At 42.6% G+C, this 23,721-nt stretch overlaps 3 protein-coding genes across 6 annotated transcripts in view; 1 reads left to right on the forward strand and 2 right to left on the reverse strand.

The window, feature by feature from the left end:
* The first annotated feature begins 8,599 nt into the window (after positions 1-8,599).
* Positions 8,600-14,977, forward strand: LOC107833582 (oocyte zinc finger protein XlCOF6-like). Its single transcript, XM_016663241.1, has 2 exons — positions 8,600-9,049; positions 12,582-14,977. Exon 2 carries the CDS (start codon positions 12,594-12,596, stop codon positions 14,832-14,834), a length of 2,241 nt encoding a protein of 746 aa, XP_016518727.1. The 5' UTR covers positions 8,600-9,049; positions 12,582-12,593; the 3' UTR covers positions 14,835-14,977.
* Positions 14,978-15,725: 748 nt separating this feature from the next.
* Positions 15,726-18,124, reverse strand: LOC103155045 (uncharacterized). Of its 3 annotated transcripts, none has more exons than XM_016663248.1 (5): positions 17,793-18,124; positions 17,536-17,710; positions 17,318-17,407; positions 16,348-16,628; positions 15,726-16,273 (listed from the first exon to the last, which is right to left on the reverse strand). In XM_016663248.1, the coding sequence occupies exons 2-5, from the start codon at positions 17,543-17,545 to the stop codon at positions 15,941-15,943; spliced, it is 714 nt and encodes a 237-aa protein (XP_016518734.1). In that variant the 5' UTR covers positions 17,546-17,710; positions 17,793-18,124; the 3' UTR covers positions 15,726-15,940. The 3 variants fall into 3 exon arrangements, with proteins under 3 accessions (XP_016518734.1, XP_016518733.1, XP_007576628.1); XM_016663247.1 differs by having other exon boundaries at positions 16,348-16,631; positions 17,793-18,122; XM_007576566.2 differs by having other exon boundaries at positions 16,348-16,631; positions 17,536-18,122.
* A 1,677-nt stretch (positions 18,125-19,801) lies between these two features.
* The window catches only part of LOC103155049 (zinc finger protein 501-like), a 13,802-nt gene continuing 9,882 nt past the window's right edge, over positions 19,802-23,721 (reverse strand). The window contains exon 3 of one of the 2 annotated variants that reach the window (XM_016663246.1): positions 19,802-20,684. In XM_016663246.1, coding sequence (XP_016518732.1) covers positions 20,136-20,684 — 549 coding nt within the window. In that variant the 3' untranslated portion in view covers positions 19,802-20,135. Of the gene's footprint in view, positions 21,098-23,721 lie in introns of both variants that reach the window. The other variant, XM_007576573.2, reaches the window with a different exon arrangement.

The raw sequence follows: 23,721 nt of genomic DNA on the forward strand, positions 1-23,721 counted from the left end.
AACCTGAGAGGACAGGACACCTGAGAGGACAGGAAACCTGAGAGGACAGGACACCTGACAGGAAACCTGAGAGGACAGGACACCTGAGAGGACAGGAAACCTGAGAGGACAGGACACCTGACAGGACACCTGAGAGGACAGGACACCTGAGAGGACAGGACACCTGACAGGAAACCTGAGAGGACAGGACACCTGACAGGAAACCTGAGAGGACAGGAAACCTGAGAGGACAGGAAACCTGAGAGGACAGGAAACCTGAGAGGAAACCCCAGAGGCAGTCAGACTCACGTATGTCTGCGACAGATTGGGTGGCTGGTGGCTGTCGGAGAGCAAGATGTCAAAGGAGTCCTCAAAGGTCTCGTCTCCCGAGTGCTGGTAGGAGATCTGCCCCTGAATCAGGTCTCTTTGCAGGAAGCTGTCCACAGGGACACCTGCAGGACAGAAACCAGAGTCGCCTGAACAAACTGCAGGACATGAAGCTGGACGGTTTCTCTAAACCAGTGGATTCCAGGCCTAAGGACGTACTACGCCACAGCTTTTAGATGCATCCCTTCTCTAACACACCTGGACCAAATGAATGTCTTGCTACCTGGCCTTTGCATAGCTGACTGACTGCTGGAGAAGGATTCATCCATTTGACTCAGGTGTGTCGGAGCAGGGATGCATCTAAAAGCTACAGCATGGTGCATCTCGAGGACCGGACTTCCCCACACCTGATCTAAGAGGCTGGAAGACTTTGAGTCTACAGATGCTCCCACCTGGTAGAGTGAGGGTAGTCCCTCTACCTCAGTCAGGTTCACCTCAGTCTCACCTGTCTGGAGGGTGGAGCTCTTCCTGAGCAGCCGGCCTGCGCGAGGGGCGCTCACCATCTGGTACAGGATGAGGTCGTCGCTGGAGTCCATGTCGGTGGCCAGCAGCAGAAACTCTTGCAGCCGCACGGCGCCGCCCTCCGGCACCTCCACCGCCACATTGTTGATGAGGAAGGGCGGGGAGTCGTCCTTTGGCAGGATGTTTATGGGGAACTTGTGGCGGATGCTGTGATGGCCGTCGCTGATGCGGAAGATGATGTGGTCACGGGTGGAGTCACTGTCGGAGTGATGGTAGACGACCACGCCCTCCTTCAGGTCCTGCACCTGGAACATGAAGGCCTTCACACCTGGCAGCAGAAATCACATGATCAGAGTCAGCTTTGGTTTGAGCAGAGCAGGATGGGATCGTTCAGGTGGTGGGCGGGGCTTCAGCAGTCACCAGCATCCAGGAGATCTACCAACTTCTGTTTCAAAATTCAATATCTTTTTCCTTTTCCCAGTGACCCGGCTCACCTGGTTCATCCTGGTTTATGGCAACTATTATTATTATTACTATTACGACCACTACTAATGCTACTTTAAATACCATAACTATTACTTAGAGTAATAGTATTATTACTACAATCATTACCGTGGTCACCGTGCTCCAAGTTACTATGCAAATTGGATTTAAATGTCATGAAGATGACATTTTTTGTTGTGCTATTACATTTATAAATGGTATTGTCTCTCAGGTTTCTTTGAATCACTGTAATTAATTTCAGAGAGCTGGTTGATTAGCTTGTCAGGTGAGCTCAGTTAAAGGAAATCTGCTGAAGGATGTTCCACATTATTAATCAGCCTCAGGTTTCAGGTAATATTGGAAAGAGAAAGGATCTCTGCTGAAAATCATCAGGTAGTGCAGTGCCATATGAAAAGTATGAAAACATTAGATATGTGACGAAAACTGAAGCGCTATCATCGTACTGTGAAGAGATTTGTGGCTGATTCAGAACAAAGATGGGTTTGTGCAGATAAAGGCATGAGGAAGGTTTCTGTTGGACAAATTCATCGGATTAACAGAGCAGCTGTTAAAATGTCCTTACAAAGCAGCAAACAGTAATTTGAAGCTGCTGGTGGAACCTCAAGGTGTCGGATCCTCCAGAGGCTTGCGGTGCATGAACTCACTGTTCGGCCTCCTCTAACCAGGTTCACAGGCAGAAACGGTGGCAGTGGGCCCAGCCGAACATGAAGATTCATTTTCAGACAGACTTGTTCACTGATGACTGCTGTGCAACCCTGGACGGTCCAGATGGACGCAGTAGTGGATTGGTGGTGGACGGCCTCCACGTCCCAACACGGCTGTGACGTCAGCAAGGAGGTGGTGGAGTCATGCTGTGGGCCGGAATCATGGGGAGAGAGCTGGTCGGCCCCTTTAGGGCCCCTGAAGGTGTGAAAATGACCTGAGCAAAGCACCTGGACTTTCTGACTGATCACTTTCTTTCATGGTTCAAAAAGAAGAGCCGGACCTTCAGTAGCAAAATCATCTTCATGCATGACAAAGAAAGCTGCAAGGAATACCTCTGTGCCATTGGCTGCTATGGGCATAAAACTCATGGTGCGGACACCATCCTCCTCTGACCTCTGACCTACTGAGAACCTCTGGAGTTTCCTCCAGCAGAAGATCTGAGGGTTCAGACCAAGATGCAGTTCAGATCAATCAGCGGCTCTGGAAGGTTTTCTGACATCCTGCAGAGAAATTAAAGCAGAAACGATCCACAAACTCACAAGTTCAGTGGAAGCAGGAATCGATCAGCTGATATAAAGAAGGTCCTACGTTAACATGCAACTGTCTGTCAGGATGTTTTACATTGAAATGGCTTTGATTTCACTACCTGTGACCACGTAATGCTGAACATTCAAAAAATGACCGTTTGCACTTTATAATCCATAAAATGGTTAGAAAATCTGCTGTGCATAATAATTGGGAACAGTTTGAGTTTTTTATTTGTGAAAGAAATACTGTTCTCATTGGAGGTTTGTTCAGTAAAATTAGATTTATACTTTAATAGCTCATGACTTGAACATTATACTGACCATCATTTGCATCGACCATTAAGGAAAATCTGAGAAAATATCAGTAGTAGCATAATAATTTGGAACATGGTGTATTATTATTATTGCTATTGCTTCCAGAAACTGCATCTGCTGAAGGTTTTCATTGATTTCTGCTTTTCTTGTAAGTGCTCTATAAAAGCTCAAAGCTGATTGGTCGGTTTTTTCACCTCTTTGAGGAACAATGTTTGACCCTCCTGGCCCCTAGTTGCCCTCCAGAGTCAGCTACCCTCCTGCGGTGGGAACAAAAAGTATTCAGCCCCTTGGATGTTTTTACCCAGAATGCCCTGCGCTGTAGTCCACTTCCTGCTTTTGGAGCGGTCTCTGGTCCACTTGCCGTTCACAGATGCATTCAAACCAAACCAGGGATCACTTCAACCAAACCCAGACCGAGGTTTGGAGGACCAGAGGTCAGAGGTCGATTGGCGTTCACACCTCACCAACTGAACCGGATTTCCAAGCAGACAGGCTGGAGTCGGATCGAAGCGGACTGACCAGGAGTGAACGATGCACTCTGAGTCTTCCTGCTGTCACAGCAGCCAGGAATCCTGATGAACCAGTGATTGGACCTTCCAGAACCAGAACCAGGCAATTACAACACTCGGCTGATGTCTGTCCAGTCGTGGGATGACCAGCACCAGTTGGCTGGACCTCTGCTGAGTTAGGTCAGTCCCTTTAAAGGGGGTGAATATTTATGCAACCACTTATTTAATGTTACATTTTTTTCATTATTTGGTAGAAATCAGTTTTCATTTCGACATTAAACTGGGGCCTTGTCATCTTTTAAAATAAAACCCCACATGTTGTTGATCCTGATTAGTTTATAAAATAAGACACCCAGAGGGGTGGATGCTTTTTACAGACACTGGTTGGAGCCACTTCTGCAGCAGTTGATGAGTTCTGCTGAGGTGCTGCTGCAGTGAAACCCGATTGGGTCGACTCTCCGTCTCCTGCTGCTCTCAACATGAGAAACTTGTTTGTCCTACATGAAGGAAGCGTCTCCATCTGTCAGACGCCACCGGCCAACATGGACCGCTTCCAGTCACAACTCCACACTTTGATTCAATTACCATCCCGGCGCCGCCCAACTGGACCGCGCCTTTAGGTTGGCGCCTGAAGGCATCCGAGCGCAGAACTGGGCCAACGCGTGGCGTCCTACCCGAGGACGGGGACTTCCTGCCGAGGACGGGGACTTCCTGCCGAGGACGGGGACTTCCTGCCGAGGACTGGGACTTCCTGCTGAGGACGGGGACTTCCTGCCGTCCTCTGCCAGGCGGACAGAAGGCCAAGGTCAGCAGACAGCTTGAGGGACGCGCTGGCCCAGCCCGGACCTCGTTAGCGAGAGGACCGGGGGGAAGCGGGCCGCCATCCGGGACCGGGAGGAAGCGGGTCCACCAGACACAGACTGCTCAGTAATTGGGCCCAAAGGTGGTTCTGGGCAGCCGGCCCAATTCGGCAGAGATGGGCCGCAGAGACCGTGAGGCAGGCAGCCGGCCATTTGACTGGAGGCGCTGACTGGACCGGGCTGGACCAGTGATCTGTGGGTTGGTCTGCTCCTCAGAGACCCAACATCTTCTGCAGCTCCAGTAGAACCACCAGAACCCTGGCTTCCAGCGCTGGGTAGCAGAGGAAGAGGATTCTGCCGGATCCCGCAGAACCGTCCGGGTTCTACATCCCAATCTGGGCCAGACTTTGTTTTATCTCCGGCCTCCAGCAGAACCGGAACTGGTTCTGTGTGTCTGGGCTGACAGCTCTCCTCCTCCTCTCCCTCAGCAGCATATGTCTCGTCTCCCTGCATGTGTTTCCTAATCAGGTGTAAAATCAGCCAAGGCCACTTTGCCCACAGCGACCTCTGACCCCGCCCTGCCAGCCCGCTGCCGCCGTTCGGATGGAGAGGCAGATTGGAGGCACTGATGGCTNGGGCAGTCACCCCCAAACTGGAGCAGTGGCTCAAACAGATCCCAGGAACAACATCAGACATCTCAGTCCAGAAATGTGCAGTTCTAGGCACAGCCAAGATACTGGAGGAGAACCTGAAGCTACCAGGCCTCTGATAGAAGACCAGACCTCAGAGGATGAAAGAGACCACCCACGGAGGGTGAGAAGGGATTTTTATATATATATGTGTGTGTATAGGAGCTGATATTGCAGGCACATTTGTTCATTAAGAAGTTTAGTTTTAGGTGACATTTAAAAATGACTTAACATAGTAAAGTTTTTACTTTGAAAAATTAACACCAATTTCTTTCTTTTATGTAGACTAAATAACCCAAATTACTGTAAATTTTTGACTGTGAGACTAGGAGTGGGCATTTATTGTGCTGTTTATCATTTACTGTGATAAAACTCCATATTGTTCACCTCTGTGTCTTACATGAGGAGCACAAAAGGCTTCAGTTACATGACCTGCTTTTTGTAAAGGATACATTTACATAGCAGTAACTGTCATTTACAATATTTGAATGTTTTTGACATCAGAACACTAAATGTGTAGCTTTGAATAAAAATCTGCAAATTCTGGACTTTATAATTGTGATTATTTTGAAAGCAATTTATAAATGACACCCCATAGTTGTGCTATGCAATAATCATCGTAAGTCAAATACAAAATCAACTTCTGTAACAGTTACTGTCTGTCACTGTTCATCTATACAACAAATAATCTGTTGTATAGATTATTTCTATTCAGATGCAGGGTTTCCCCCAGTGTATTGTAAGCCTGGCAGCCCACCATGCTTTACTAGCGCCCCGCCAGGCTAAGTGTTGCTTGTTTGTGTTTTTAGGAAAAAAAAAAAAAGAATGCTTTTTTTTTTTTTTTTTTAGCTGGATTGCAAGCTAAAAAAAATCCGGAGCTCTGTTGCTCTGTTTCAGATTTATTCCTAAAAGATAAGTTTATAATAGACAGGTTTATAGTTTATGCATTTAAAGCTGGCAGCGCGCCGACCAATCACAGCGCTGGAGCCTCTGCTCTGTGGCAGCTGGATGAAGTTTCCCTCAGCGCTGGTCGAGCTTCTCCTCTCACTCAAACTGGACTCAGGCTGACCTGATGGATGTTTACATCAACCCCCTGTGAGGAATTANGGAGAATAAAATGGGAATAAAATATCCTGATTTAATCTATGATGGTTATTTTACAAAACACATAAGACACAAATAGATTTTATAAATATATTTATTATCTATGTAGTAATGTCAATGCATATTTATATAAATATACAAATTAATACAAATATATATTAGGCTATACATTTCATATTTAAATGAAATATATATATACATATGTGTATATATATATATATATATATGTGTGTGCGTGCAGAACCCTCAAGCTCCCAGGCCTCTGGTAGAGGACCCGAGCTCAGAGGATATATGAGAGACAGAGAGAGAGAGAGAGAGAGAGAGACCACCCGCGGAGGGTGAGAAGGGAATTTATTTTTTTTTTATAAAAGATTTATTCTGGGTTAGCCTTCATAGCTGAACCTCGGTATTACACCAAGTGCTGTAGCTAATATTAGCTGGGTTTTTGCCGGTGGACATAAATACAGTTTTGTAATATTCTATTCACAAAATATAAACAGTAATATGTCCATCTTACTTGTGAAACGTTGTCCCCTGAGATCTCACGTCAATACTCCGTTGATCTGAACAGAAATATCCGGCGGTGCTGAGGCGTCTGCTGCTGTTTTGGTTTAGCCAAGTAGGAGGGACGACCTCTCCAAGATGGCCACCGTGTTTCCTGCACCAATGTGGGTCTAGTCTTTATGATGTTCATGTTACTAATTAAATGCGCTAACATTTATACTAATATTTCAAGTTGTCAGTCCCTGTCCCTGTTTCAGTGTAAAGAGTTTCAAAATAAAAGCCTGTTGAGCTCAGAGGCTTTATTTAAATAGTCTTGGTACACTCCTACTTCTGAACAAATTTTAATTCATAAATTGAAAAAAATCTGCCTGTTGCATCCTGAAGTTTGATCAAATTCTTTATTAACTTAAGTGTTTGTCTTATTTTTTGGTGAATTTTCAGCGACTTTAGTGACGATTTCTGCTTCAACAAATTCTAAATACATTCTAATCCTGCAAGATGATTGTTTTATTGAACACCACCATATCTCCAGTTTGCATGAAATTATTTTAAATGCATTAAATAAATCCTCTTGTCTCTTTTGTCTGTTGTAGAAGCAATCCTTTTTAATAAAGACCATTTATTATTTATTACCGTTTATTCACCCTCGTTTTCTCTGAAGCTAATAAATCAAGTCTGTTATGTTTAGATCTCAGTAAAACCATTTTTATGCAGTTGAATTCCTGAATATTTTTAATTTTCTGCATGAAAACGTTTTTTATCCTTCAGCTGAAAGTCATTGGAACTGAGAAATGTTTTTATAAGTTTAATTATCCACTTGAAAGAAACTTTCAAATTATTTTTTTCTGTCTTAATTTATCAAACTGTTAAGTCATTTTCATGTTTTAATGCATTTAGTTGCATTTGTTTCTTCATTCTGGGGAGTTCAGGAAAACAAATGTACTGATCAGAAATCCTAACTGTGGAGAAAAGACCAAATCAGAAAAATGTCAAACATTCAAGTTAAATATTTATTATATTTATTTATACAGCACATTTTCAGCAACAAGGCAATTCAAAGTGCTTTACATGAGCTAGAGGAAATACAAACAAAATAAAAGAAAAGCAAGAGAAAAAAGTAAAGAAGGTTCTTTTCTTGATTCATGACTTGATAAAACCAGATGTTTGATGGTCCTGAATGTTGATCTAAAGTAATGAGTCATTTCTATAGAGTTTCTCTGGACTCTAACTTTGTTCTAATTCTTTTTCTGGGTTGCAAGATAATTATAAGTACTCCATAATTAATAAGCCAGAAGTCTTGGAAGCTAGTCTTAGGTCTGCTTTGCTTCCCCAGAACCAGAACCAAACAAGGACAAGCAGCTTTCAGCTTCTATGCACCACAAATCTTTAAAAAACTTCTGGAAAATTGCAAAACAGCTGAAACACTGAGTTCCTTTAAGTAAAGGCTGAGAGCACCTGGTTAGATCTGCTTTTGATTCATAACTGCAACATTGACCAACATATTTGTTATATATTTGCTTGATGATTTTGATGATAGCATTTGACAAGTGTAATATTGCAATGTTTAAAAAAGTTTATTGCTTGTTCCATGATTACTTACTGTGTGATGTCTTTATGGTGGAAAAGACTTTGAACCATCTTGTCGTTTAAATATGTTATACAAATAAACTTTATTAGGCAATTTAACATATAATGGTAAAAGTAATTTTATTTCTATAGCAAATTATCAGCAACAAGGCAATACAAAGTGCTTTACAGGAATTAAAAGGAAATACAAACAAAATAATAATAAACCCTAGAAAAGAGAAAAAGAAGAAAAAGCTAATGTTGATCCAAAGTAAATAAACCAGATATTCCTGTTCAGGGTTGGTAGAGAAGTATCAGTAAGTTTCCATTTCACCCATTTATTTATTTATTTAATTTTGGCTGAAATGGCTCTCCATAAACAGGAGTCTAAAAAGTAATTGCTAAGGTAAATTTTATGGGTTCCAAGTTCTAATCCCTGTTCTGGGTTGATAAATCTAGAGTTTCTAGAGTAAGTAAATCTAGAGTAAGTAAGTATGTATCCTCTGGACTTTATAGGTGCGCTCTAAATTTGTAAAAGTAATGAGTACTCCACAGTTTCTAAACTAAGAGTTCCTGTTCTGGAAGAATATAACTGTAGATGTAATTAGTTTATTCAGAATATAAAGTCGGAATAAAAGTTGCTCAATTCAACTGGCCAAAAGTTTATGTTTTATGTCTCAAAACAAGTTTAAAATGGAGTATTTGGAGAAAATAAAAACTTGTAGTGGGAGACGGAAATTAAAGCCCATTGTCTGTTTCTGGGGGAAGATTTCCGTGGGAGACATCCGGCGGAAATAAACAACATGGCGCTAGCAGCGTTAGCTAGCAGGCTTCTTCGTGGTTATCGTCGACATGAAGACGGTTTCTGACTATTTCAGTGTCTGCAGCAACAAGCTCTTCGGTTCATCATCAGAGAGACCTGGAGAAATATCCAGCCACATCCGGTAGGAGGAAGAGACGATCTGCAGCTCAGAAACCCAAATCTTCGGAACCTCCAGGTAGTGTTTGCTGTTTCAGGCTTTGTCTTGATTTAAAGACTATTGTGCTGCAATTAATGGATATGGACCATTTTTAACTCTCTGGGCGTCGAAATCTGAAACACTTTTAATGTTTAATCTTAAGTTTTATTATTTCACACAAACAAAAGCCTAAACAGTTTATTTATGAAACCTTTCATGCAGTGGCGCAAAAAGTGGGTGTGCAGCGCATAGGGGCGCTGCGCCAGAGGGGGCGACGCCCCGATGATGCCTTCGCTTCACCGTCCTTACGCTCCTTCACATGTAAATGTAAATGCAGCGAGTTTTACCTTTCACGTGTCTTCGTCTGGGGGGTGAGCGACTGTATGTTTTCTACGCTCCTTCACCCTTACGTACCTTCCTTTGGGGGGGCGCCGATTTATGTTCTCGCTTCCACCTGAATAATATGTAGTTGCGCCCCTGCTTTCATGGTATCATAAATCACAAAAGCTTCATAATGTAGTCATTTTAGAGGAAAAGGCACAAAACCACATAAAAACAAATTCATGTTAAAATCACATCAACACCTCAAATCTGATTGATATAGTTAGGAAACTTTTATTCAGTTTGTGGAATCAGATTTTAAGACCCTTTTATTGCTGAAAGCGTCTTAGAAAGGTTTAGCTCCAAAGCTACAGAGAGCTCAGACGGAGGCAGAATTATTTGCATGCCCTTTGCATCCAGTGCATGTTACAGATTAGAGGTGAACTGGGGTCATGACTTCCGACTGATGAGTTTTGTGAATTCTCGCAGAGATTTTGTAGTCCAAGTTCAGTTTGTCCAAAGTTGCAAGTAGAAAAGTCTAAATGTTTGGTTCCAGCGTTTAACTCACAGGATTCCAGGGTTTCGGGCCGAGGCCGTCCACCAGGGGTTTTTATTAACAGATGTTAAGTTGACAGGAAATGTAAAATATTCCTGGGTAATTATGTTACTGGAAAACATTGCAGACAATACTTACACGCACAATTATAGTTTTAAAAACAACAAATAAAGAAATACAATTAAAATGAATATAATTTATTTGCACTTCTATTAAAACCAAACAAGTCATCAGTCAGTGGATCTAAAAACATGACGTAATGCTGATCACATTTAAAGCCGGCCCAAGGCATAAATGATCTAAGAGACTATCAATGCTGCTAAGTTTGATTTAATGGTTTCAGCATAGGTCAATTAAATTATTTAACATTTGAATGTAAGATTTTAAGGAGCTGGCAAGTTTACTTGATAAAAGTTCAGATTGATTTGTTACCATAGCAACAATATGATGCTATGAGGTTAATCTTCGAGTTTTAGTTACATTAATGCATCTTAGTAAACTACAATTACATTTGACTCCTGGTCAATTAAACTAGGCCCCCTGTCCCAGAGTTCACTAAATCTCTGTTGAAATGCTGTTAGTGGTGCTGATGGGGCCCTGGGTCTGATTGGTGCGTTCCCTGTTCACTGCATCAACTATTAAAACTATAAAAACTATAAACTATCTCTCTTTCAGGAATAATTCTGCCCTGCCAGTGAAATATTCACTGCAGAAGAGACGCTTGCATTTCGGCTTATTACAAAAAATAAAAAATAATTTTTTAGTAAAAACAAAAACATACAGTGCTTAGCCTGGTGGGGGGAAACCCTGGGATCCCCTACATCGTCCCCTGCCATCAGAGCCTCTTCAGACTGTCTGGTTAAGTTTTATTTTTCTTGGGAATGTTCCCAATCAGAGGGAAAAGTCTGTTTATGCGAAGCACTTTAGGATGAGCGCTTCTGCAACCTCCGCCAGGATCAAGAAGAATTTACCGAAAGACGTCGAATGACTGAGGGTCAGTTCCTTCTCTATGCAAACGAGGGAAACAGCAAAGCGCTAAGCTGCTAATAACAGCATTGTTATTAGCAGCTTATAATGTTGATAATGGCCATTGCTTTTATAGCAGCATTGAACTTCTGTTAGCGCTGTGTGCTAGCTTTTTGCTACCTCCTTCTCTACATAACTGTACTGCTAATAACTCCATAGTTATGTGGAGGCTTTGTTTACGTCATTCATATTGTGGTAGCATTAATATTCAATAGTGTCTGACACTGGTGAAACTAGGTGGCTGGTTTGGACGCTGTGTGTAGATACAGTAACTCCACTGCGACGCGTTAAGCTGAATGCTCGGTTCTGCAGGTCGTCTTTGTTCTCCTGCTCCAGCTCAGACATGTGAGGACATTCATAACATTCAGATCACGATATGATGGATGACGGTAACAATATTTATCGTGATGTGATTTGTATAAAACTCACAGTAGAAATGAAAACAATCACATGCTAAATGAGTGAGATGTATCTGTGTTAAAACTCATTTAACTGGTGTTTTGTGTTATTTGTACATAATGTGTAGCTGGTTTTTATGCTGCTGTCAGTGAAGACCACCTGGTTAAATCAAACTTAAATAAATAAATGAAGAGTATTTTCTTCCATTGTTGTACTAAACTTGGAGATCACGCTTCGTTTTAAGGTGGTAAAACAAATTGCTTGTATTTTCTCTCTTCCACTCACTTTTCAGATTTTTCTGCTCCTTTAACAATCCTGCGGTTTTTAGAGACGGGGTCATTTAAACCCCACAAGTTTTTCATGCACGATCCGGCGGGGTTGCGCTGTGCACTTTTGCTGGTTTCAGAAGGCCCGCCACCCCGCTCCGATCGTGGCACTTGCTGTGTTCCTGCTGAGACCTCTGGAGGGTAAAGAGACGGGTCCATTAGACTCGGTGAGCTTTACCCTGTGTGCATCTTTCAGGGCTGGGCTCGCACCGATCCAGTGTGCGTTTTACCTCTCGCTTCTCAGCTGTCTGACCGTGACATCTGCCCCACTCTTCCTGAGCGCCAGGCTGAGACCGTGGCCAGTTACACCTGAACCAGCTCTTCCTTTGCGCTCTCAGCCACGCTGCTTCCTGTTGCTCTGCTTTGATGCCACCTGGTTATGTCATCAACAAGCATTACTGCGGTTGGCTGGTAGACTGCAGATCTCTATCATAGGCCTTATTGTTTCTACCATATACCGTTTATATCACGCATTCCTAGTTGACATCTTTAAAAACTTTAGAATAAAAAGTTTTTCTACTGGTATCTAATCATATTGCTGCTACCAAACTACAAAAATGGCCGAACAGGATGGAGTAGAACCTCAAGAAGTCAGTGAGATAAAATCAATTTGGAAGTTTTCTGCAGCAAATTTCATGATAAGGAAGCAAAGTTAACAAAAGCCTTCTTACTGAACAAAAGGCACAGATGGGAGCATCAAGGAGTGTGAGCAAAATATAAGTCAACATTTCTCTGTGCAATTGCAGTACAAATATAGGCCAGCAGAAGTCCAAGCAATGCCTTGTAAATAAAAGTTAACCAATGGGATCAAGCAGCTCAACCAGCAACTCATTGACTAGTTGCTACCAAAGCAACTAGTCCATGACACATGAGAAAGAAACCTATTGTTGAAGGTCCTGACCTAAAATTTCAAAATAACAATTCTGCTTTTTTTTTTCTTCAGATTTGCCACATTATGTTTGTTACTAAGCAAGATTCTCATCATTTTATACTCAACCAACAAGAGACTGCTGATCTGGACCAGAGGGAAACAGAATCTCTACAAACCACAGGAAGGGAAGAGGAACCAGAACCGACAGAACCCAAAGAAGAGTATGGATCAGAACTGCTGCAGTTTGTCAAGAAAGAAGAACTCGAGCAAGAAACACATCCTGTAACAGGAGCAGATGGATATGTATCTTTTGAAATAAAAGAAGAACCAGAGGAACTGAAACAGATGGGGGAAGATTATCATCAATTGGAATCTCAGCAGGTGGTGAAAACTGAGGTTGAAGACATCAGTCAGTATGAAAACAAGGCTGTACTGAATCAGGAGACAGATTCCTTAAAGAGAGGAAACTCTGCACCTGTTGGAATCAAAGAGGAACCAGTAGAACTCAAACCTAAGCAAGTGAAGGAAGAGGAGCATGGATCAGGACCTGAGCAGATGGTGAAGATGGAGGCTGAACGCATCCGTCTGGATGAAGACCAGGATGTTCAGAAGCAGGAGACTGCTGATACAGACAACCAACTACAAGAACTAAATGGAGACCAAATCCTCCTTCAGAACTTCCCTAAAGCAGAAGATCATCAGGAAATAAATCTTCATGAAGCCTCAGGATCCAGGAGAGATGATCAGCAACACAAGAGAGCTCAGAAAACTAGAGGACAGAGGGACGAAGTAGAGGAAGGCATGGAGGGCAGGGAAATTCACAAAAGTAAAAAATGCAAACAATGTAAAGTGTGTGGGAAAAGTTTAAAATGGAATTGGTATTTAACAATTCACATGAGAACTCACACAAGTGAGAAACCTTTCTCTTGTGTAACCTGTGGAAAAGCTTTCAGGCAAAAATGTAGTTTGAGTCAACACATGGTAGTTCATTCAGAAGAGACGCTGTTTTCACAAAAACCTTTTCTACATGTTATAAATGAAAAAGGTGATTTAACTGACCACATGAGGAATTACACAGGGGAAAAACATTTCTGTGGAAAATCTTTCAGCCAAAGTCTTAAATGGATTGGACATAGAAGTAGTCACTTTGGCAAGAAGCCTTTTCCATGTATTACATGTGGGAAAAGTTTCAGTTACCAACATAATTTGACTGTACACACGAGGACTCACACAGGTGAGAAACCTTTCTCATGTTTAACGTGTGGGAAACGTTTCCTTGAAAAGAGTAGGTTGAATAGCCACGTGAGAGTTCACACAGAGAAGAAGCCATTCCCTTGTCCAACCTGTGGAAAAGGTTTCAGGCATAGTCTGAAATGTATTGGGCACTTAAGTAGTCACCCTGGTGAGAAACCGTTTCTATGTATGACATGTGGGAAAGGTTTCCGTCGTAAAAGCAGTTTGATTCGTCACACAAGAACTCACACAGGTGAGAAGCCTTTCTCATGTCTAACCTGCGGAAAAATTTTCAGTCAGGAACATAATTTGAAATGCCACATGAGGAGTCACACAGGTGAGAGGCCTTTCTCTTGTGTAACATGTGGAAAAGGTTTTAGTACAAAAAATATCTTGACTGGTCACATGAGAACTCACACAGGTGAAAAGCCTTTCTCATGTGTAAAGTGTGGGAAAAGTTTCACTCGCAAACATAATTTGAATAGTCACATGAAAATTCACCTTGGTGAGTTCTCATGTGTAAACTGTGGAAAAGGTTTCAATCAGAAAATTTGTTTGAACCAGCACATGAAAGCTAATTCAGAACAGAAACCTTTCTCATGTACAAGCTGTGAAAAAGGCATCAACGACAATGGTACTTTAACTTGCCATATAACAGCTCACACAGGAGAAAAACCCTTCTCTTGTATAAAGTGTGAGAAGAGTTTCCGTTACAAACATGTTTTGAAGGTCCACATGAGAATTCACACAGGTGAGAAGCCTTTCTCTTGTATAACATGTGGGAAGAGTTTCAGACACAAAAACTATTTGAACAGCCACATTAGAACTCACACAGGAGGGAAGCCTTTCACGTGTGGAACCTGTGGAAAAGATTTTTATGAAAAAAGTCATTTAACGGACCACATGAGAAGGCATGACCTGAAAAAAATGTTCCATTGCAACACCTGTGGAAAATATTTCAGTGAAAGAGATGAGTTAATTGGACATATAGAAACACACACGTTTGAGAAGCCTTTTCCATGTATGACATGTGGGAAAAGTTTTGGTCGTAAAAGTAATTTGAATCGTCACATAAAAACTCACACAGATTAGAAGAATTTCTGATCTAAAGCGGTGGAAAAAATTTAGTTCCAGGAGTAGTTTAACTCAGTGGTCCCCAACCGTTTTATTACCGCGGACTGGTCAAGACTTAGAAATTTTCTCTGCAGCTCGCGGGGGGTGGGTGGGAGGNGAGCCGGACCTTCAGTAGCAAAATCATCTTCATGCATGACAAAGAAAGCTGCAAGGAATACCTCTGTGCCATTGGCTGCTATGGGCATAAAACTCATGGTGCGGACACCATCCTCCTCTGACCTCTGACCTACTGAGAACCTCTGGAGTTTCCTCCAGCAGAAGATCTGAGGGTTCAGACCAAGATGCAGTTCAGGTCAATCAGCGGCTCTGGAAGGTTTTCTGACATCCTGCAGAGAAATTAAAGCAGAAACGATCCACAAACTCACAAGTTCAGTGGAAGCAGGAATCGATCAGCTGATATAAAGAAGGTCCTACGTTAACATGCAGCTGTCTGTCAGGATGTTTTACATTGAAATGGCTTTGATTTCACTACCTGTGACCACGTAATGCTGAACATTCAAAGAATGACCGTTTGCACTTTATAATCCATAAAATGGTTAGAAAATCTGCTGTGCATAATAATTGGGAACAGTTTGAGTTTTTTATTTGTGAAAGAAATACTGTTCTCTTTGGAGGTTTGTTCAGTAAAATTAGATTTATACTTTAATAGTTCATGACTTGAACATTATACTGACCATCATTTGCATCGACCATGAAGGAAAATCTGAGAAAATATCAGTTGCATAATAATTTGGAACATGGTGTAATGCTAAACATGTCTGGTATTTGTATTTATGGTGGTTCTGAGCCCTGCAGGCCACCGTAGAGACTGATGTGTTCATGCTTGAAGCTGATGTGAAACTTCAGGAATCGGAGAAATGAAATCAGACTTTATTTATTCAGATCGATAATTATCATTTCATAACAGCTGGAACTACTTAAATATTCTTTCTACGTTAAGCTGCTGTTTGTCGTGATCCGACTGGATCTTCTGGACCTCCACTGTGGTAAACCGGTTCCGGTACCAGAGTTGAGAGTTCACTCTGCTTCTGGAACCGGTTCCGGTTCGGGGACCAGACTTCGCTCTACTCCACCAGCGAAGCGGCGAAGAAGTTTTGCTCGTTCTGCATCTGCTGCCTGAAGATCTGGTTGGCCCGTTTGATCTGGTTGGGCGTCTTCAGGTTGTTGTTGAGCAGAACCTTGTAGTGCTTCTCCGGGTTGCCGTGCATGTTGCCCTTCTTCCAGACGAAGTAGGCGTTGCAGTAGCTTTCCTCCAGGCTGTTGGCGATCCAGATCCAGAGCCTGGAGCAGGGCAGCAGACTCACGGCAAAGAAGATGGGTTTCTCCTTGTCCATGATGGTTCTGTAGTCCAGCAGGTACCGCTCCAAGGCCGGGATGGGTCTGATGTCCAGCGGCGCCTGGCAGAGCAGCAAGCAGAAGTTCAGGACCAAAACCTCTCTGTGTTTCACCAACCTGAGGAAAACCTCCTTACTTTGAGCTTGAACCGGTCCAGAATGTAGTTGGAGAAGCTCTGGTAGCTCTGGTAGCGATCCTGCATGAACGTCTTCAGGTCGTTGGGCAGCGGCCTGCGGCTCATGTTCCCCAGCAGGTCCGTCACCGTCAGCAGGTACAGGACGTCCTGCATCATGAAGGCCACGTAGTCGTCGGCCTGCAGGTCGCCGCGCTGCATGTGCTGCAGGAAGGGAACCGTCAGCGTCTGCTGGGCCACGTCCGTGTTATTCTGCCACAGCTCTTCATAAACGTCCCGGACTCCTCCTGCAGTCGGGTCAGAAACTCATTTTACACTCTGCCAGTTATGGAGAAAACGTTAAAGTTTCATAAGTTTTACTTAGAGAAAAAGTTTTGAGTCATTAATTTGGAAACTCCAATGTTTGAATCGGAACTTCCTGCTGATTAAAACTAAAGTTTCTGTGAAGAAAACATGAAAAATCCTCTTTGGTTTATTGATTTAAATCTGCTGGCCTCTGTTACAAATCTGCTGGCTGTCGACTGTTACTGAACCTGGTCACCTGGATCCCTCACCTGGATCCGCCTCACCTGGATCCCTCACCTGGATCTGCCTCACCTGGATCCGCCTCACTTTCACCTCAAACTGATCTTTAGATTTTCTTCAAATTTTTGTCCCACAAAAAACCTAAAAATATCTGAAAAGAAACTTTCAGTCAAATAAATGAAACCAGAAGCTTTGGAGCCGAAATCGTTTCTTCTAAATTCAAATCTGTTTCCAGAACCAGAACCTGGATCAGAACCTGGTTTCACCGCAGAACCCATCCATAAATCATAGTTTTATAACTTTCTTCCAAATGGGGAAAAAAAGTCAGATTATTTCAGATCCTCTGAAGAATAAAAATGTTTTTTCTTCAGAACCTGGAACATTTGGACAGAATCTGACATTTTAACCAGAAGTAATTATTATTATTTTTGCGGGTTTGGGTCGGAACCTTTCAGTGCAGCAGAAACCTTTGGTTCTGTTGGGAAACTGGAGCAGACGGGCAAAACCAGCAGGACCGCTTTGAACCAGAACATCCTTCCTGGAAACTACACAAACGGTAACCATGGTAACGACACTGAAAGAAGGAAACGGCCGGGTTCTGGTGGAGTCCAGTTCACCTCAGAATAAATAAAGTTCTGTTACTAATGTGGAATATTTCAAAGTTACCTGAATGCATCTTCCAGCGCGGTGCCTTCAGTTGCTGCGGGACGTTTCAGTGTTGCTGCAGAGCGGACGTCTTCCTTTTAAAGGGCCGGCGTCGGGGCAGAGCCAGCAACATTTCTGTCAACAAAGGTTGCTCCAGGAGACCAAACATTGGCCAACTTCCTGTCCAGCAGCTTTCCTGACATTAGTAACAGGATATGACATCACTTCTCCCATCAGACAAAGACGCAATTTAGAAAGTAGTCATGCTGCGGGCTCACCGCTTTATTGAAATATTTTTGTTTCATTTTGAATCATTTCTTCAGATCCACTGAGAGCCGACCCGCTTCAGGGCCGAGGTTCTGGTGAAACGGACCGGGTCGGAGGAACCAAGCGGACCTGCAGAACTCGGCTCAGTTTGCTGTCACTGTAAAGGCCAGAAGCAGAACCTCAGATGGCCTCAGCAGAGGTCAAAGGTCAGACGCTCTGAGGAATTTTCCTGTGAAAACACAAGCGATGACAAAACAGGAAGTTCAGAAAAAAAATATCAGAATGAATCAGAAACCATCAGGTAAAACCAGGCCTTGACCAGAACCTGGACCAGAACCAGAACCTGCTGCAACCTTCTCGTCGGTTCTGAATAATAATATTTGTGCTGGAGACTCTTTAACCTCTGAGGTTTTATTTGACCTTTACTGATAACATCTTAACATTTTTCATTGAACCACTCCATCTGACCTTTGACCTGGCAGGAAGCAGCTTCATGTCGTAACGTTCTGTTGAGTTTAACAGAATAAAAAACCAACTTTCATGCTGGTCCAGGAGGAGTGATGCTGCGGGCTTCTTCAGACACAAACATTTTTAATTAACTTAGAAAATTAAACTTAAAGCTCTGAGTGAAAACTGGGAGGAACTGGGACGTCTGACTGGGTGGATAAGCTGGACTGGTCATCTGCTGATGCAGATATTGATCAGAACTCCAGGAGGATCCCAGATTTTACACAAATAAAATGGTTTCAACACAATAACTGTAAACATGCATGAAATGTGTAGAAATTGTTCACTAAACATCCCAGGTTCATAATTTTCCACTTTTACAGCAAAATAAACTTTTACTCATTTTTCTTCATTTAGCCCGTCAGAGAAAAAAAATATTTTTAACATTCATATTTTTGCCGTTATTCGTTTCTAAATGTTCCAAACTAAACATTTAGTTCTCAGCTAAATGTTTAAAGTCTGATATTTAGTTTGAAACTGACATTTATAAACACGGTGAAACTGTGACTAAAAAATGAAGTTTTTTTTTCTACCACAGGCTGAATAAACCCAAATATTGCTTTGAATTTTTTTTACAGTGTAACTTTAGAAACGGGCCGTAATACTGAACAGAACCCAGCAGTACCGTTCAGTTAGGAACCCGTCCAAACTTCTGTTTATGGGTCTGATGTAAATCTGTGATGTTCAAAGCAAGATGTTGGGTTTTTATTAATTTCATAATAGTGGAAGCTTTGGGTGGAGTTTGACTCAGAAAGAGAAAGAAACGCAGAAACAGGAAGTGGTGACGATGAGAATCAGGATGTGATTCAGTCAGAATGTTTGAATTTGAATAAAAGTTATGATTCTGAAACAGTTAAAACTGAAAACCAGAACCAGCAGAAACCTCAGGAACTGGTCCCACTTTGTCCCAGTTCTGGTTCTGAACGGGTCCAGTCAAAGTCTGAGGTGGAGCCCTGCAGCCGGTGGGTTGCCAGTTTGATTCCCATCATCAGTGTGTGAATCACTTCTTAAAACTCATTTTTGCTCTTTGGCATTTAATTGACGTATTGTTTTGTGTTCTGTTTTGTTATTTGTGTTGTTTTTGCACAGCCCTTTGGTTCAGTTTATACCTGTTGTAAAGTTTATATAAATAAATCTGACTTTGTGAACAGACGTAGCCTAACCCTAACCCTCTTTTCCTAACCCTAACCCTCCGAGGGTTGAAACACCACTGAGGTCATTTCCTAAAAATATTTACATCATTTTAATTCAGTTTTTAATAATCAAATTATTGAACATCTGCAGCTCAGAAATAATAAAAAAAACATTTAGTGACTTTAAAGGTTGTTTCTAAACAAAAAGAAAATAATTTCATTTCTGATTTAAAATATAATTTCCTCCAATTTATCCCATCTGATGGTTCATGGTGTGAAAATCTAAATGTACTTCAGAGCAGAAATCCTCAAGCTGTTACTAAATACATATCAAAGTTATTAAAATGTTTCTGCTGAACTGAAGCTGATTTTCTCATATCTGAAAATATCTACATAATCGGATTATTTAGATTTATTTAACATTTAAGTTGAAAAAAAAATCTACAGATGTAATTCATGCATTCAGATGGAAAACGGACAAAGTCAAGATAAACCTGGATGGGATCTAAAGGTCACAAGGTCACCAGACGTTTCTGGACCTTAAGTCCTCATGGAGAAGTTCTGCAGTTCTGAGGATAGCCGGACCCAGACACCCGGTTCTGACCCGAAAACAATGGAAACCATGGAAATGCCTCAAAGGAACCAGAAGGAATAAAACAATCTGAAAACTGGGCGCGTCAGCAGAGCTCCTGGTTCTGGTTCTGTTCTGGTTTCCTACAGCGGGTCTGGAGCGTGCAGCCGGAGATGACTGTTCAGAGCAGAGCGGTTCTTAAAACGTTTCTCACACATGCTGCATGGGAACGGGCTCTCCCCCGTATGGGTCCTCCTGTGGATCACCAGATGGACGTTCTGGTTGAAACTTTTACCACAGAACTCACATGTGAACAGTTTCTCATCCATATGGGTTCTCATGTGAACTGAAAGGTTGTCACTCCTCCTGAAGCCTTTGTGACAAATGGGACAGAAGTAAGGTTTCTCCTCTGAGTGACACCGGCTGTGGAGGATCAGACTGCGCTTGGTGGTGAAGCTCTTCTGGCAGGTTTCACAGGAGTACGGTTTCTCACTGGAGTGGATGCTGGTGTGCTTTGACAGGTCGCTGCTGCAGCGGAAACATTTCCCACAGACAGAGCAGGAGTATGGCTTCTCCCCAGTGTGGACCCTCATGTGGGTCAGCAGAGCAAACTTTCTGATGAAACTCTTCCCACAGGTTTTGCAGGAGAACGGTTTCTCTCCGGTGTGGATTTTGCGATGCCGCCTCATGGCGTACTGAAACCTGAACTCTTTCTCACAGAAGTCACATTTGACAGGTGTTCTACTTGTGCTTGGTTCAGACAGACAGTTTACTTCCAGCTCCTCAGACCTGCTCGTCCCTGACTCCAGAGTCTCGGCTTTGGGAGATCTCTGAGGGAGGAGTGGGTCGTTGCTTGGTTCGGGTTCATCATACTCGACTGTCACCATCAGTGTTTCCGTCTCCTGCTTCAGAATGAGCTGCTCAGCTTCCTGACTGACACACAGTTCGTCATGTTCGTCTTTGACCTCTGGAAGCTGCAGTGGTTTCTTCTTCCTTTTAATCTCGGGGAGTTGTAGTTGTTGTTGGGGAGGTCCGACTTCCTCCTGGTGAAGGAGCCGCTGGTCTTTACGGACGTCCTCCTCACAGAAACGACCAGGTGGGAAACCTGGATGAACCAAACAGGAAGAAAATCAGCAAACAGAAAATATTTCAGTTAAAACATCAAACAGGATGAATTTATTGTAACGTGCTAAATTTCTAACAACATAGCTTAATATTAGCTTAGTGCTTTAGCACTTTGGCTGACTTTGCAAATGTTTAGTGCAGTTAGCTTCCCGTAAATTTATTTTTATGGATAAATTCTAAAATGCTAACTTACTTGGTTTGTAAACTTTCAGTTATGACAGTTTTATTCACAACCCGTCAAAGTTTTACCAACTTTCAGATGAATAAAGTTCAACGTTGTGTTGAAGTTTTGGTTATCGACTGAAAAATTCTTCAAGTAGTTAGACGTTTGTATTCATGCTCTTATTTTGAAGTCTTTACCAGCTTCTCTTGATCAGAACCGGTTCCGACTTCAGTAACTCAACTTTCTCGTCCTCTGTTTCCTCTCCCAGACTTCATTTGATTTTCTCTCATTTCATGATTTTAGATGTGGAACATAAACACATCTGACTGTGACTTATTAAATAATGATGACATCATCACACGGCGTCAAGAAATGTTTTCAATTCATCAGAGGATAAAAAAGAAGCAATTTTACACAACTCATCAAAATTATTTTGAAGACAGAGATAAAGTGAACTTCCAATGAACCTGCGCCGTTTCCATGGAGACGAGCTGACTGGGTTCAGATTTACTGACAATTTTCATTCGACTCAAAATTTTCATGAGTTGATTCACCGTTCAGGCAGAATAACTTTCTGTGATCAATTCTGTTTAGACACAAACGTAACATACACTGTCAAGGGTTTAAGAAAAATTAGTTTGATTTGATTTCCAACTCATATCCAATATTTAGACTTTATAGATTTAAAAGCTTTCAATAATATGTTTCATTTATCTTTCTAAATTTGATTGGATTGAAAAAAACTAAGATCCACCAATCCTGTCACCTGCAGTTCAGAACGACTGGGAGAGAGGACACACACACACACACACACACACATATGTTTGTGTTGCTATCTTTGTGGGGACTTTCCATTGACTTCCATTCATTTCTACAGCCTAAACCTGACCTTTACCCTTTTCCTAACCCTAACCAACCAAAACTCAATTCATACCTTAGCCCTAACTCTGACCCCTGACCCAAAAACAGGGTTTCCCCTCATGGGGACCAGGCTCCGGTCCCCACGAGGTATTACAAACAAACGCGCACGCACACACACACACACACACACACACTAACCTGACATTCATGTTTTTGGAGGATCAGATAAAATAAGATTTTTTTAGCTAATTTATAAGATACATTTTATTATCTTATACACCGTTTCCGATGTTACTGGAAACGGTCAAAAGTGCCAAACAATAAAAGTTCAGAAGTCAGATCTGCAGTTCATCCCATCACGGTATCCAGTAACATCCTCTACATGCTGCTCCTGGTACCGTCTGGACCTCCTGGTACCGTCTGGACCTCCTGGTACCGTCTGGACCTCCTGGTACCGTCCAGGCCCCGTTCAGGCTGATGGACAGGGTTGGGGGTGTGTGGTGAGGTAGAGCTGGGTGAGGGTCCAAACGAATGTTTCAGACGGTCTTATTGACACCAGAACCCTGAGCCTGAACCCATGAGGACGTGTTCTGACGGGATGTGACCCATCAGACAGGATGGCGGCTGATCAGAGGACAGATCTTACTCGCCGTCTTCACCAGACTTTCAACTTGTAGTTTAACAGTGAGATTTCCAGACTTCCAGTGATGCTGGAACAGACTCGACGGTTCCCCTGTAGAAGATCAGCATCATCATTTTAGAGTCGAAGTCGCCTAAGAAAGAAGAGACACTGCTGAACCTTTGTCGTGTGTTCGCCAAGTGGGATCACTGTCTATGAACACACCTAAATATTTACAAGATGTGTTTGATGCAGCAGCTGTGATGGCTGTAGGACTGGTTGGTTTAGGATCCAGAAATAACTCAACAGTTATTGAGGAAGCTGGAGTCCCCAAGAGAACCACCATGCAAACTCCCCGGGCCGGGAATCGAACCCAGGACCTTCTTGCTGCAAGGCAACGGTGCTACCAACTGCTCCACTGTGCAGCCCCTAAATATTTATGTAGCTACAGCTAATTAGCAACGCCAGTCCGTGGTAGGGCATTCCTATTAAATAAATTACAATTTATAAATCAAAATTCAGTAAGAAGCAGAGGTCGCACTAGACTTTTTGTTCTCCATCATCTTGACCAACAACATAAAAAAAAAAAAAATCAGTCATGTACGATTTTTACCGGTCAAATTATAATCATATTAACATCGGCTACTTGGCCGCATTTTTATGCGGTTTAGTTAATATTCACTAGCTGAACCTGAATCCAGATCCCTTCACACATAAAGCAGTTAATGCATCTACATTTTTCTTCATAATGACGAAAGCCGCCGACTGTGGGGGCCAGGGGCCCATTGGCCCCCCCACTCTACGGCCCTGCCCTCTGCTGTGACTGACATCTCTGTGTTTATCTGCAGACAGAGGCACTGAGATCAGAACGGCCACCCAAAGGTTTACCACATGTGCAGATCCGGGTCGGCTGGGATCAGGAACCGGTCTGACTCTGATCCGGTCCAGGTCTGAACCGGTC

This window comes from Poecilia formosa, unplaced genomic scaffold (genome assembly GCF_000485575.1).
Source record: "Poecilia formosa unplaced genomic scaffold, Poecilia_formosa-5.1.2 Scaffold410, whole genome shotgun sequence".
Taxonomy (NCBI): Eukaryota; Metazoa; Chordata; class Actinopteri; order Cyprinodontiformes; family Poeciliidae; genus Poecilia; species Poecilia formosa.

Bases quoted from the DNA above. Each gene is read 5' to 3' on its own strand.
- LOC107833582 (XM_016663241.1), top strand. From the start codon at position 12,594: ATGTTTGTTACTAAGCAAGATTCTCATCATTTTATACTCAACCAACAA.
- LOC103155045 (XM_016663247.1), bottom strand. The intron at 16,632-17,317 runs GTTCCGACCCAA...ACCCGACTGCAG, and splicing joins GGTTTCTGCTGCACTGAAAG to GAGGAGTCCGGGACGTTTAT. The intron at 16,274-16,347 runs GTAAGGAGGTTT...CTGCTCTGCCAG, and splicing joins TGGACCGGTTCAAGCTCAAA to GCGCCGCTGGACATCAGACC.